The sequence below is a fragment of the Trichoplusia ni genome, chromosome 23 (assembly GCF_003590095.1).
Source record: "Trichoplusia ni isolate ovarian cell line Hi5 chromosome 23, tn1, whole genome shotgun sequence".
Lineage (NCBI taxonomy): Eukaryota > Metazoa > Arthropoda > Insecta > Lepidoptera > Noctuidae > Trichoplusia > Trichoplusia ni.
The window spans coordinates 5,449,653-5,463,228 of NC_039500.1; the positions used below are offsets into that span (position 1 = coordinate 5,449,653).

General features: G+C 36.7%; 3 protein-coding genes and 1 pseudogene across 5 annotated transcripts; 1 reads left to right on the forward strand and 3 right to left on the reverse strand.

Annotated features, from left to right (window-relative positions):
- Positions 1-163: 163 nt before the first annotated feature.
- Positions 164-907, reverse strand: LOC113504907 (40S ribosomal protein S29). The gene is made up of 3 exons (XM_026887413.1): positions 765-907; positions 569-668; positions 164-205 (listed from the first exon to the last, which is right to left on the reverse strand). The coding sequence occupies exons 1-3, from the start codon at positions 824-826 to the stop codon at positions 197-199; spliced, it is 171 nt and encodes a 56-aa protein (XP_026743214.1). The 5' UTR covers positions 827-907; the 3' UTR covers positions 164-196.
- A 451-nt stretch (positions 908-1,358) lies between these two features.
- LOC113504763 (adipocyte plasma membrane-associated protein-like) lies at positions 1,359-7,517 on the forward strand. 3 transcript variants are annotated; one of them, XM_026887193.1, is made up of 7 exons: positions 1,359-1,440; positions 2,791-2,940; positions 3,058-3,266; positions 3,492-3,780; positions 3,929-4,122; positions 5,089-5,306; positions 5,456-7,517. In XM_026887193.1, the coding sequence occupies exons 2-7, from the start codon at positions 2,807-2,809 to the stop codon at positions 6,416-6,418; spliced, it is 2,007 nt and encodes a 668-aa protein (XP_026742994.1). In that variant the 5' UTR covers positions 1,359-1,440; positions 2,791-2,806; the 3' UTR covers positions 6,419-7,517. The 3 variants fall into 3 exon arrangements, with proteins under 3 accessions (XP_026742994.1, XP_026742993.1, XP_026742996.1); XM_026887192.1 differs by lacking the exon at positions 1,359-1,440 and adding an exon at positions 1,588-1,710; XM_026887195.1 differs by lacking the exon at positions 1,359-1,440 and adding an exon at positions 1,588-1,710 and having other exon boundaries at positions 2,794-2,940.
- On the reverse strand, positions 4,135-5,054 carry LOC113504764 (transmembrane emp24 domain-containing protein 5-like). The gene has a single exon (XM_026887196.1). It carries the CDS (start codon positions 4,921-4,923, stop codon positions 4,195-4,197), a length of 729 nt encoding a protein of 242 aa, XP_026742997.1. The 5' UTR covers positions 4,924-5,054; the 3' UTR covers positions 4,135-4,194.
- Positions 7,518-8,045: 528 nt separating the features above from the next.
- Positions 8,046-13,524, reverse strand: LOC113505018 (annotated as a pseudogene).
- Between the last annotated feature and the right edge of the window lie 52 nt (positions 13,525-13,576).

Here is a 13,576-nt window from a genome sequence, read left to right on the forward strand (position 1 = left end):
AGTTGTCTGGTTACCATAACACAAGCTCTGCTTAGCTTGGGATCAGATAACCATGTGTGAGTTGTCCCAGAATATATTATTATATTATTTGGAATTTAAAATGTCTATTTTCCGTGGAAAATAGTAGCGGTTCAGGAAGTTCTTGGAGTAAAAAAAAGACATATTAACTTAATTTAAAGTTTATTGCCTTAACATTTTAATCAAGCTGAAACAAAAGAAAGAATTGGTTAATCACTGAAATTAAAGCAATGTTTATTTTATACACACTGAAAATAATTGAATGCCTTTTTAAGGCATACACAAAAATATGGATTGGAATTTAAATCGTGAGAAACTACATAAGAAAGAAGGCTTTGCCTTGTTTAGTTAACCTTATCAGTCAGATATGTATAGATAGATGTTACAAAGGGTTAAAGAAAGTGAACTCTTATAAAAAAACTCAGATTAATATGCGCTAAGCTTATAGAAGGTGACTCTGGTCTTCAAAGTTTACTATGAAATGCTATAAAACATTTAATATTACTAAAATTAAGATCTGTCAATTTCCAAAAACAGTAAATAACCTTACCTTCTTGAAACCAATGTCGTGAGCGTACTCTCTGAAGCACTGTCTGCAGATGTTAAGACCGTACTTGCGGATCAGACCGTGTCTGTTGGAGCAGGCGCGGCTGAAACAAGCGAGGAAACGGATAAAGCACGTGTTCTAACCATGCAAGTCGCATAATCACTTTAATCAGCAGTTTTAACAAAAACAACGTATTTACCACGAGCGTGAACCCTGGCCGTATCTGCGAGGATGAGAATACCAAATGTTAGCGTGGCCCATTGTGCAAATTATTTAATTTTTGCGCTGCACCGCAATAAGGAACACGTCCAAAATGGCGGAAACACAGATAAAAAGAAAGAGTAGAGCATAAAGGTGACATAGACAAATATGTTGCTATTGAAGTTGACAATTAAACAAAAACTTTAAACTAAGTCTTTTAGGTTTGGGGAGTAAATGTCTGAAATAAAATAAAATGCTGAAAATGGTTAATTGAGCCAAATTCCCGAAGTAATTTAATTGCATTGTATAGTTAGGGCATGGAAAAGTTTCATTAAACATTAATTTAATGATTACAGAAAAGCGGTTACGATATTCGAATGGGTTTTGAGAGCAGAGTTAAAAAAGTCTTTACTCTCAATAAAGACTTTTTTTACTGATACAAAAATATTATTTTATACTTTTCACATTCTTTTAACCTATCGTAACAAGTAAAATTTGTATTCTTATTCTGCATTTTTTGTTTTTTTTTTCTGATACTGGTAAAAGGTCAACGACCTATCAAAACAGTTTGTCCGTGACATTGACGTGTCAAGAAAGTCCGTAATATTAGGGATGCCCAATTTAAGTTTCTCATTTACTGTTTTAAACTGAATCCATTAAGATATAATTGAAAGGTAAATATAATTATTATAGAGCTACTGTTTTAGAAAATGGTTCCACTTTTATAATTTCGATTATATTTTTTATTGAATTTCTACTGAAAAATAATTACCACCGTTGCACTGCACCAAATTCTGATATCGATACAACAAGATAAGTTGGCTGCAGGTGAACGTCTGGTGTTGACAAATGACAGTTATCATCGGAAGGCATTCCGAACGAGAGAGTTCTAATGTTTGAGTTTTGAGTGCTATTTATTAGAGAATTATTGGTTTAAATCAAAGGTAATATTAAATATAGTGCGATTAATTGATTTTTAATCTTATTGGTTTGAACCGAGACAGTTCTATTCATAAATACGTCGACAAAACTGTGCGTAGGTATAGCTATTAGACTTTATTATGCACAAAGTCAATAGTTAGTTGCGCCTGTCCTGAATATTTATTATATTTAGTTTAAGTTACAGTTGTTCCCACCTTTTCCTTTAAATTCCTGTATTAGACTAAATTCGCAGCCACGTTGACGATTTATGTCGGCGTTTTTTTTGGCATTGCCTGGTAAGACATTACCGCTACTTAATATGACTTTAAGACGATATTTTATTTGACCCTGTACTTTGTCCTAGTAAATAAAACATAATTATTTATATTGTGAGTTATATGACTGTCTTTGAACACATATTTGAAAGATATTTCCATAGTATAGGTACCTATTTCTATCTATACTTATTTAATCTTTTATTAAAGTGAGAAGGATTTGACTATTTTTTTGGCAGCTGAATTAAAACCTATTTCTGCCTTCCTGCTTAAGGAACCTTTCTATTATTATAGTAAAGTGATTCATTTGATTTTGTGTTGTGTATAGTATTTATAACTCTAGGCTTACAGTGTTTGATATACAGCCATGTGCATACTTTAAACAAATAATTTAAATAAATAATAACTTCTTGGAAGAAGAGAATGAGTGAAAAAGAACATGTTACTCATGGTCCAGTCAAATATAATAATCTTTTATCTTCATTGAACAATGCAAGCCTAAGCCTGTAAGGCTTAAATGTAATTAGTTTTTTTCCACTTAAATTCACATTTAACTTTAAATGTTTTTTTTTATGAAAATTATCTTTATAGACATAGTATCTTAAAGAAAAACATTACTTTCTTAGTAAAATCCTTTGCTGTGATAACAATATTTTTTACAAAGCTTTAGCATTTAGATAACAAAATTTATTAATAAAGTTCTTATCTATGTTACTTAAGCAGGCAAATGTTACTAAGTGGCCACATTAGTATAATCAATCAATCAATATTGTTGTAACTTATTGACTTTTAATGTTATACCTTGTTATCTCAAGTTTATCTTTTCAGAAGTCCGGAGTGCAAAATGGGGTTTATATTTAATTTTATAAAAAAAATAATAAAGACAACTTTAAAGTTATCTTTATATTTTGTGATATTTGTTACTGCCATTGTACTTATCCCTAATTTACCACCATACACAAAATTCACCAGCATTGAGTAAGTAACTTAAATATAATAATATGTGTATTACAATGATCTGTTAGAACTGTCACAAAGTAAACTTTAACTTCTTAACTGTACCTATGTACAATTTAAAATGATTAATTTTTCTAGATTAACCCCCTTACAACCAAGGGTTGGCCCTCTGGCTCCAAATAGTGCCTTAAATAATGCAGAAAGGTCATTCAAAGGCAAGTTTTTGGGACCGGAAGCCTTCCAAGTGTCAAATGGTGAACTGTACACAAGTCTTGCTACTGGAGAAATTGTGAAGATATCCCCTGGAGGCCATGTTACTTTTGTAACTAAGATAGGACAGCCATGCAGTGAGTCTTTTATTATTATGTTTGTAAAATAGCTGTGATTCTTATTGCATAATCTAGTGTGAAAACTACAGGCATAAAGTAAATTCAATAACCCATATTATTTCTCATATCCCTATTTACAAATAATTAATTTCTCTGTTTTTTTTATTAATTAAGTTCCTACATGTGCTTTGTGTATGAGGATAAGAAAGGAAGGTTGTTTTTCAATTATTTTATTTCTTTTAGCTGGGTTAGTACATGAACATATCTGTGGAAGACCCCTAGGTTTTCAGATTGATGAAGCTGGCAAGTTCATGTATGTAGCTGATGCGTACCATGGTATCTGGAAGGTAGATCTGAAGACTGACAAGAAACAGTTGCTAGTGTCTCCAACTGCAGAGATTGAGAAACGCACACCAAAACTGTTTAACTCCTTGGCACTGGGAAAGAATGGAGACTTCTACTGGACTGACTCTACCAGTGACTTCCATCTGAAGGATGGTGTACTCAGCTTGTTCGCCGACCCGTCAGGAAGGTGGGATTATACATATTAATATTATATTCATGTCCTTTATTCAAATTTCTCATAATTAACATTTCATGTATTTTAAAAACATCTTAAAGATATTTATTACACAGATATATATACCCAGCCAAATATTTTAAACAATGTTTATTTTTAGATTGTTCTATTATGATGCAGCTAAGAACACCAGCAAAGTACTACTCGACGATCTATGGTTTCCGAATGGTGTAGTTTTGTCTCCTAACAACGATTTCGTGGTTTTCACCGAGACTTCTCGCTTCAGAATTATGAAGTACTATATTGCAGGCCCAAAAAAAGGGCAATCTGAAGTTTTCGTTGATGGATTACCAGGTAATTGAATTATTTTCATTTATTGCTATTTCTATTTAGTAATATACATTATTCACTTCATATAAATATCATTTAGTAAACACTTTTATAACCAGTGTTAGGACACACAAAAAGTTTCTTAATCATATAAACTTGGATCATTCCTACTATCAGCACTAGAGTTATTTGGAAAGCTGACCACGCGTCGACGATAAAGGTGTCTTCGAAGGCCATGTAACTGTCGCGCGACTTAGTGGCCGCGTATATGTCTAGCAGGCGCCGCGACTTTACCACGTGGGACAATGTCAGCGACAGCGAGTCCGCTATGTTCGCCACTTTCAAGAAATACTTTTCTCCATGTTCATCGACTCCTTCCCACTCCAGCTCTTCCCCCTGTTCCTCTCCATTGGTGTCCACAGTCGTCACCTCCGCCTCACCGTCGTGCTCTGGAATCTTATCTTCTAAAAGGATATATATAAACACGAGTTTAGAATTCATCAAACTGTATGTGTTGTCCAAGCAGAATGAGTAGTCTCCGCCAACTATTAGGTCCATTATGATGGAGTTTTCTGGACTCTTGTAATGCGAAACGATTGTAACGTTGTTTGGGTCGATGACTTGAAAGGATATATCTAAGTCGCCGTGTTGTCCATCGAGTACCTGGAAGTACACTTCCATCATTTGTCCTGCTTTTCCGGTTTCGTAGAGGCATGTTTTTGATCCTGGCTCTATTCTAATGTTGACGTCACTCACGTAAATACTTTGAGCGGAACATTGTGTGTAAAAAATAGTTGTAAATAAAAGGATGGCGAAAAAAGACATGACTACCTCAGTCAACGGCAAAGTACTAATGTTATGATACGAATAAGTATGCTCGAAAAAGCAGTAGTTTTATTTGCACAGATGTCGAATGAACATTAGTGTTCATTGCGTCATATTTACAGAGACGCATTGAATTCTGAAGATTAATAACAATATTGTGAGCAGGTGTACCGGACAACGTGCGCGTGCTTCCCGATGGCTCGGGCGTCCTCGTGGGGCTGTACATGGTGTACGATGAAGGGCACCCTATCCTCCTGCGGTCGCTGAGCGCCACTCCCGCCGTCAGGAAATTCGTTGCCCGCTTACATCGACTCATAGAAATTCCCTTCGAACAACTCAACAAGCTGTATCCACACATAATTTTCGAAGAAATAGTGTATTACGTTAGTATATTTTAATATATTTCAAAATAAAATACAACAGAAAATAAAATTACTACTCATCTACTACATTTACCTACAATTTTATTTAAATCTTGATGGTAGGTTCATATTATAAATAATATACTTTATAACTTATTCCTATTTTGCAGATTGGACATTTCAAAAGCCTGGCAGCGTTTAGTCCAGGCATGGCTGGTTTACTCCAAATAGACTGGAATGGAAACATTGTAGCAGGATACTACAATACCGACGGCACTTTAGGACATATTAGTGACGCTATTGTTTACAATGACAAACTGTACACAGGCTGTCCACATTTACAAGACTTTCTTGGAACAGTTCCAGTTCCACCACTTTTAAAGAAAGCATTCGAAACTACGAAAACCGCTCCTAAAGTTGAATCTAAGCCACTAAAAGCCAAGCCTGTTGACCAACCACCAAAACCGAAAGCTGAAGAAACACGTAAGGTTGAGCAACCCAAAACCCAGCCTAAGCCTAAGGTAGAAGAAAAACCCAAGGATGAATCCAAACCGAAACAAGAAAAACCAGTTGAAACTAAACCAAAACAAGAAAAACCTAAAGAACAAAGACCTGTGGAAACTAAACCTAAAGAACAACCCAAAGCACCCAGGCCTGTTGAACAAGTAAAGCCAAAAGTGGAAGAGAAAAAGGAGGCACCTAAAGTCACAAAACCCGCCGCAAGTTCACCCAAACCAGCCCAACAGCCTAAGCCTGTCGAACCTGCCAAACCGGTAGAAAAAGCAGCTCCTCCAGCTCCACCACCGCCCAAACCAACTCCGCCTCCCGCGAAAGCAGAACCCGCTAAAGTTAAGCCAGTTCAAAGCCAACCCAAGCCGTCCACTCCTAAACCCGAAGTAAAAACTACGACTGCTAAACCAACTGAGAAACCTACGGCCCCTCCCCAGAAAGCGCCACCAAAAGAACCGAAAAAGGAAGCAACTAAGGTGAAATCAGAAGCCCCTAAACCTGTTGAAAACATACCCAAACCAATAAATGAGGAAATCCCGTCCGACACCATCAAGCCTACCAAGGAATCCCTGAGAGTGATTAAAAAGGGTGGTCCCACTGAGATCCCGGTACCCAATCAGTAAGTATAAGATATGGTTGTGGTTAATTTAGTAGTTTGAAGATCTCTTTGAAGGAACAAATTATGAAGGAAAAAGAAAACCCATTGTTTTTATATTGATTTTTTTTAAAGATCTGCAGACTGCATTTATTTGCTTGTGATTAGTGGTATTATTGTCTTAGAATATTTTACCCCTCCAATGTCATTCCATTATAATTCCTTTTTAGCAGTGTGCAGCTACTTTGTCTTTGTTATAAAAATCGAACCCAAGGGGTAGTTTTACATTTTATAGCGCACCAATATAATTTTAGTATGTAAAATCTTTGTAGTTAAATTAAGCATTCCTATTTACGAATATCATTGGAATCCATCTATTTATTTCATGATTATGAGAGTTTGTTGAAATTGTTAAAATTTATCGTGTTGGACCAATCTTTTTTTAATATATCTAATATTTATTTGTCCGAAACTAAGGATGTTGAAAGCATATTTATTATTTTGTAACCAGTATATTTCAACACAAGTAAAAAGAGCTCTACTGGACAGTAAAATCACACGACGCCGATCGTTATATTTATTCCTATTTCACGCATTGTACCCGTAAGACCGCCAAAGCTCTTTTTACATGCATTGAGCTATATAGGTCTGAATATATTTTATTGTGTTTAGAAACAATTGTTTTAGTGGAAAAATGTACCTTATGACCTCACTCGTTACACATTGTGCCGTTAATTGTTACTTATATTTGTTAGTTACCAGTCACCAGTTAGTGCAATATTAAGAATTATACTTATTTACATCGATCCAACATAAATCTCCTGCCATGTCGATATTTATGATAGACAAATATATTTATTACTTCACATAAACATTATTTTTATGCACGAATGTTAAAGATGTGAAAAATTAAGTGAACTACAAATTTGAATGTTTCTAATACCGGTGTCTTATTTTTTCTAGGATATATTTTAAAGTATGTTTTAGGCATAGAAAAGTTACAAAGTACACTAAATCGTTGTTGCATCCAATTTTTACAAATAAAACTGAGCAATATTTGTCGTGTAAGCAATAAAGTATATTTTTATTACATGTACATTTATATATTAAAACATTTTAATATTTGATGGTTATTTCACTATATCATTGGCCTTTATTCTTTCAAACACAAATTATTTGTTCTTCATTATTTTGTTGCCCTGTCTCGGGTGGACGGTATGAGCGTGAATAACGTGGTAAAGTATTCTGCTACAGCATGTTATTACCTAAAGATGTTAATTCTAAAGAATATAAAACAGCTTGCATCATAGCACCGAATGCCGCGGCGTTATATGCATAATTATGTACATCCTGCCTGTGTATTAGTACCCCTCTTACACAAAAAGACGTTTATAATTATTCAGTGCACTCCTATCCATTCACTGATCGTATTTATTTTATCTTCCAAATGCCGCTTTACTCAGTATTAGGGAAAGTTTCTAACGAATAAATCAGCTACCATCATCATAATGTTAGAAAACAAAAAAAAAACATTTTCAATTTTATTTTACTTTACTTTGTCGACGAAAATATTATGAATAATATGTTTACATTAATAGTTGTTTAACAAAGATCACAACAAAAGTTATGGCTCTTTACATACGGTGGCAATTGGCAAGAGAGCATAATAATGATTATTAACATGATGCAAAGTACATAACACATAACTTAATTAATGGAATGTTACATGTTAACTATCTAAAACGTTCGCAACAGATGCTAACACACTTACATATATTATAGGTTTCAGAAGACTTCCATTCTGGTCTAAGAGACTTTCCAGCTAAACATTGTATATTTTAACAAGCCAAGTAACACCAATTAGAAAATATTTTATGAAGATAAAGGAGAAATACAAGAAGTGTTACATATCCTATTCATAATACTTTTTATTTTCAATAAATATTACTATGTACATCGAAAATATTAACACTATTGGTGTCTAATTCAATTATTGCATTAAATATTCAATTCACTTTCCGCGCCATCTCGTAATATCTACACTTTACTTTCATTCTGAACGCCACCACTCCGTATACTTCGGAACAATCACATAATAATTTTGGCATCTGAGCCCTACTGATACTCTGTAAAAACGTTTGATTATAATCATTGTAAGTGAGATTAATCGTAACAGTATGTTTTAATTTCACTATACATCTGTTTATGTTAAATGAATAAGTCTTGTCTATCTAAATACGTGAGCAAGTTAGGCGGTGGCTAAATAAACACTTGTTCTGCAGCGAGCGCGTCCGCAAACGGCTTGACGACGCATCTTGTTGCGAAGTAGAATATTAAACCGAACGTTATGGAGATAGGCAATGCGGGTAGCGCCTTCTTGAGTATCGCTAGCAGTAACAATGTTAGGCACAGTCCCTGTAAAATAAAATAATGCATTATTACATGTAAAATATAAAAAATCGGTCAAGTGCGAGTCAGACTCGCAAAACTGAAGGCTTGCGAACACACATTGCAAAGAAAAACGACTTTCTAAACAAAACTAGTCACCTAGCAATTAAGTGGTCGTTAAAACTTTGCTTAAGCTAAATCCTTATCTATAGTAATTGTTTATAGATTATCTGTGAAACATTCAACTGTCTAGCTATGACGTACAGACGGACAGGCAACAGTGTGCTTTTGACCCTTTGTGTTCCATTTTACCCAAAAACAATGAATACAGTGTACTCACAATTAGTATAGCTACAAAACACGCGAGTGTTGTATTCCAGTCTCCGTAAGAGCTGGCCTTGCCGACCAGCACGCTGTAGAATATGAAGTCGCCCAAACCGAGTTTGACGCCCTCTGTCAGGCAAACACGAAAACTATTAACGGGAGACATTCTTGCACTTGACAGTGTATTTATAAACCAAATCTACAGTACTCTCCAGTAAATGTGCAACATCAGGTACAAGATAGAACGACAGGTCATGCCAAGCCAGTGGCAGTTCCACATTGAATCATGGTATAGATGGTTACAGATAATCAGTCTGTTTGGTTTATGTACTAAGCGTAGCGATTATGCATAAATTAGAAAGTACTACAAAATACGTGCATGCAACATGTATGGATGTGTCGACTAAACATGTTAGAAGTAATCAAATCAATAAATTGAACGAATGTATAATTAGTATAAGCAGCAGTCGGCTATAATGAATTGCTTATCATACGTAATCTTTGCATAAGTTTAGGCTAAGTAGACATCAATAATGAATAAAACTTAAAAAATACAAGTAAACTTTACAACATGACAGTCAATCAAATCTATTATTCGTCTTAGTTATGTAGTAATTATACGCATGCGTCCACAAAACATTGACTTATTCGTAACATGAGCTTGAACAAAACAGGAGAGAATTACACCACTACAGTCAGTTAACTTAAGCACGGCGCCTCGTGTGGGTAACTCATTAAATATACATTTATTTTGTGTTGTGTGACACCGATACAGTAACAGTCGCATACACAGCAGGAAAGGAAAGGTTGAACTGTTTGAAATAAGGATTGTCATCAATTACTATCGTAGCCTTAACATGTTTTTACCTCATTTAGACATTCTGTTATCGAATGTATTACATACTTACAAGTACATCAAGGATACCTAAGATACAATGTATTAAAATATGCAACATAAAATTACAGAATTACATGCTATTAATAATCACATTTATTAGAAAAAGTATGTAATGTCAAATGTGTAGTACAAAATAAATCTATTAATAACAAAAATGCATGCTGGGGAAAAATGTATCTACTAAAACAAAGATTTGCAGTGGCGTAGCTAGGGGAGGCTACCCACTATCAGGAGGGCGGCAAAATTGAGAAAAGGCAGCAAATTATCATGTAAAATTCCGATGTTCCAAGGCGCCAAAGTGTGAATCCGCCCCGGGCCACGGTCACCCTAGCTACGCCACTGAGAATAGGTGTTGGGTCCGAATAAAACCTAGCTTTTTATTACAGAGTATATTAATTCGGAATAGAACTTATAACGCTAAATTGATGAACTTTCTTTTGATAACAAAATGATTATGAATTATTCTGCTTATTAGTATCGAAACGTAAACTTAAAATAATGGATACAGGTAGGTAGGAAATTGTCATAAAAAAAAATAAAAAAAAACGTCAACAGTACAAAACGTAATAACTGAATGATGAGGAGTGTTGAAGTAGTGACATTGAGACGTGGTGCACTCACTGAGGCGCGTGGTCCGGCGGCGGCGGCGGGATCAGCGCGCGCGGCCGCGCCCGCCCGCCCCGCGCGCCCGCGCCGCCCGCCCCTCCCGCCCCGCCCGCGTCTGCCGGCCCCGGGCTCAGGGTCACGGGGGCTGCACCAGCCCCCGCCACCCTAATCTAACCTACCTTCCTCACCCACCTTATATACCCTCACACACTAATCTACTCCGCCTATATTACTCAGTTCACTTTAGCGTCAATGTATTATAAGTACTAAGAATAGTTAAACCAACAATGTTCACAATCATTTTATTATGCGCACCACTTGATACTTTCTGCTACCTTCCACTCTTTATGTATGTTAGGTTCGTCATATTCGTGGTTATTCAAGTATTATTCATTAATTCGCATCTACTGTCTAGTCTAGGGTCCATGGGTCCATATTATCAAGTCAAGGTTTTCCGGGGCATTGTGTTTGACCCACAAAATGTGTGGTTTTATTCCTTCTACCTCTGTTAGCTACCATAATCGAGTTTCGTACAGAAAATTCTAGTGCGTCTAATAACAACGACGCTACTCACGGAAATTAAGCTGACTAGTAACCAAGTGCAAAAATGGTCCACGGATCCTGGACTATTACCTAATTGAATTTAAAACTATCGGCGAAATGTTGCAGTTTTAAAAAATGACAATATTCGCAATGATCATGAGATGTTGGAGTCGAGATTAGCCGAAGTCGGTGCAATGAGAAGTTTGACGTGTTGTCCGATTCTTGTCGTAAACCGGAGAGTACCATAAATATGTAAGCTAGAGCTTTCTTACATCTTCATATGTAGGGCTAGGCTAGGTAAGTAAGGTGTAGGTGTGCGGACTCACTCTCCTCGTCGTCGAGCGCGGGCTGCTGCGCGGGCGCGGGGCTGCGCTCGAGGCGCGTGGTGTAGCGCGGCGGCTGGCTGCTGTCGACGCGCAGGCGACGCTGCTGCTGCGCGCGCGCCTGCCACGCCGTCGAAGCGGCCGCGTCGCCCGCGCCGCCCGACTCGCGCGCACGCCTCTCGTCCGCCGTGCCCCTGCCTATGTCACACATACAAATATTTAATTTTTTTGTACATCATGGTCATGACTGAATATGGTCTCGAAAAATGTATATTATTGAATGAAATTTCTGGGTACCCATTGAACCGCAGACTCATTTCGTGACTATGCTGAACATGCTGCACATTATTGAATTTCGTCATCCTTTTACGAGCAGAGGATGAAATTAATATTTGCATGCGTGTTAAGTATATGTAAAAATAAACATTAATTGGATCGTCGGATATTAAATAAAGAATAAGAAAACTAAGCTTCGGAAATAGTTATTGGATACAAGAATAGTTATAGTACCAGGGAGTTAAGAACCAACGGGATGGACACTGAGTAATCATTTTTATACAGACACTGGAAATTTAATCACTTCACTATATTTCAATGAAAAGCCAAAAAATCAGGCATAGGGTGAACATTGATTTTGTGTTCCACTCGTTGGGGTCTCCCTAGCGTGGGGGATAGGAGCGGGGAGAACGGACCGTGCGGGTGTAGAGGGCGCAGCTCCCGCGCGCGGCGGTCACCTGGCGGCGGCGGCGTGGGCCGCCAGGCAGTACATCACCGTCGCTGCAAACAAAACAACACATATACTACCCATTTCACTTTATAGTTCATAATACTGGCAAAAAAATGATTATAAATTTAAAAGCGGTAGATTATTATATTATGAAATGCTGGTCTTCAATGCTTTTATTTTCATTTCATTTAAAAATGCCTCAAGAGAAATACTTTTGCAGAATTTAGCAATGTTTAAACGAGTTTTTGTATAGCCTTATCATCAGTGAATACTCACAGGAATAAATAAGTGCAGGGAATATTGGTTCATTTCGCTCTTGTGCAGTCTCCACCAGTATTTTTAGTGGTCCTTTGGTGTCAATACGGCTATCAGGTCTGAAAAAAACAAATACATAAATAATTCATATTTACAGAATCAGATGTGTACTTAAAAGACACTGTATCTGCAATGCTTGTATGATATTATTACCCCATATTGATATAACAGCTAGAACAGCCCATGGTCCACTCAGGCAAGTACTTGATGAATAGAGCGCCATTAACGCCGCTATGAAGATCAGGTATGCTTGCTGCAGCCTCAGGGGACCCTTCCAGTGGATCACTATCATTCCATACCACCAAAGTTCCACATTACAAACACCAGTGTAATGTAATCCATAGGTATGTTGTATTCTAATGCTTCTGTCAAAAAAGAAAAAGACAAATTCATAAATATGAAGGAGACTACTAGAAACATTGTAACATAAAAAGGTAGACGTGGAATTTTAATTGGTTTTTTTTAAACAATTTTTAATTATTGTCACAGCATTAAATACTTACTCAATATACAGATATGAGACAGAAGTAGCATGAGTGGGAGAGAATGAGCCAGCCATGATCTTTGTAGCATCTTCTTGTAAAGCACAATGAGCAGCACAGTCATGAGGGCAATCACACTCAGCAGGATCATGAGTTGGCAAGGGCATTCCATACTTTTGTTACTGCATATGGACTTTCTTCATGAAATGGTGTATAAGCTCTGGAACCAAGGATTTAGTAAATATAACATTTATTTCGATTGGTTAATAATAGTGTCTTTCAGAACAGTTTCGTATTCGGTACTCACAAATATACATCCTTAACTGAGTAAAAATTAATGGATGAAATAGTGGCGACACGACGAGCATGCCAAACAGAGTAACCCGCACAAAGAGTTTAATGACATGGCGGGCGCCATATTTGAGCTCCAACTCTTCTATCTGAGCATCGGCAGGAGGCTGTGGTGGAGGCGGGTTTGTGATGACGTACCAGCCGCTCAGAAGCGCCACCTTCAGTCCGCTCCACACTCTTAACAGATCAAAATATCTCCATGTAAATAAAATACCAAGCACCAAAATAA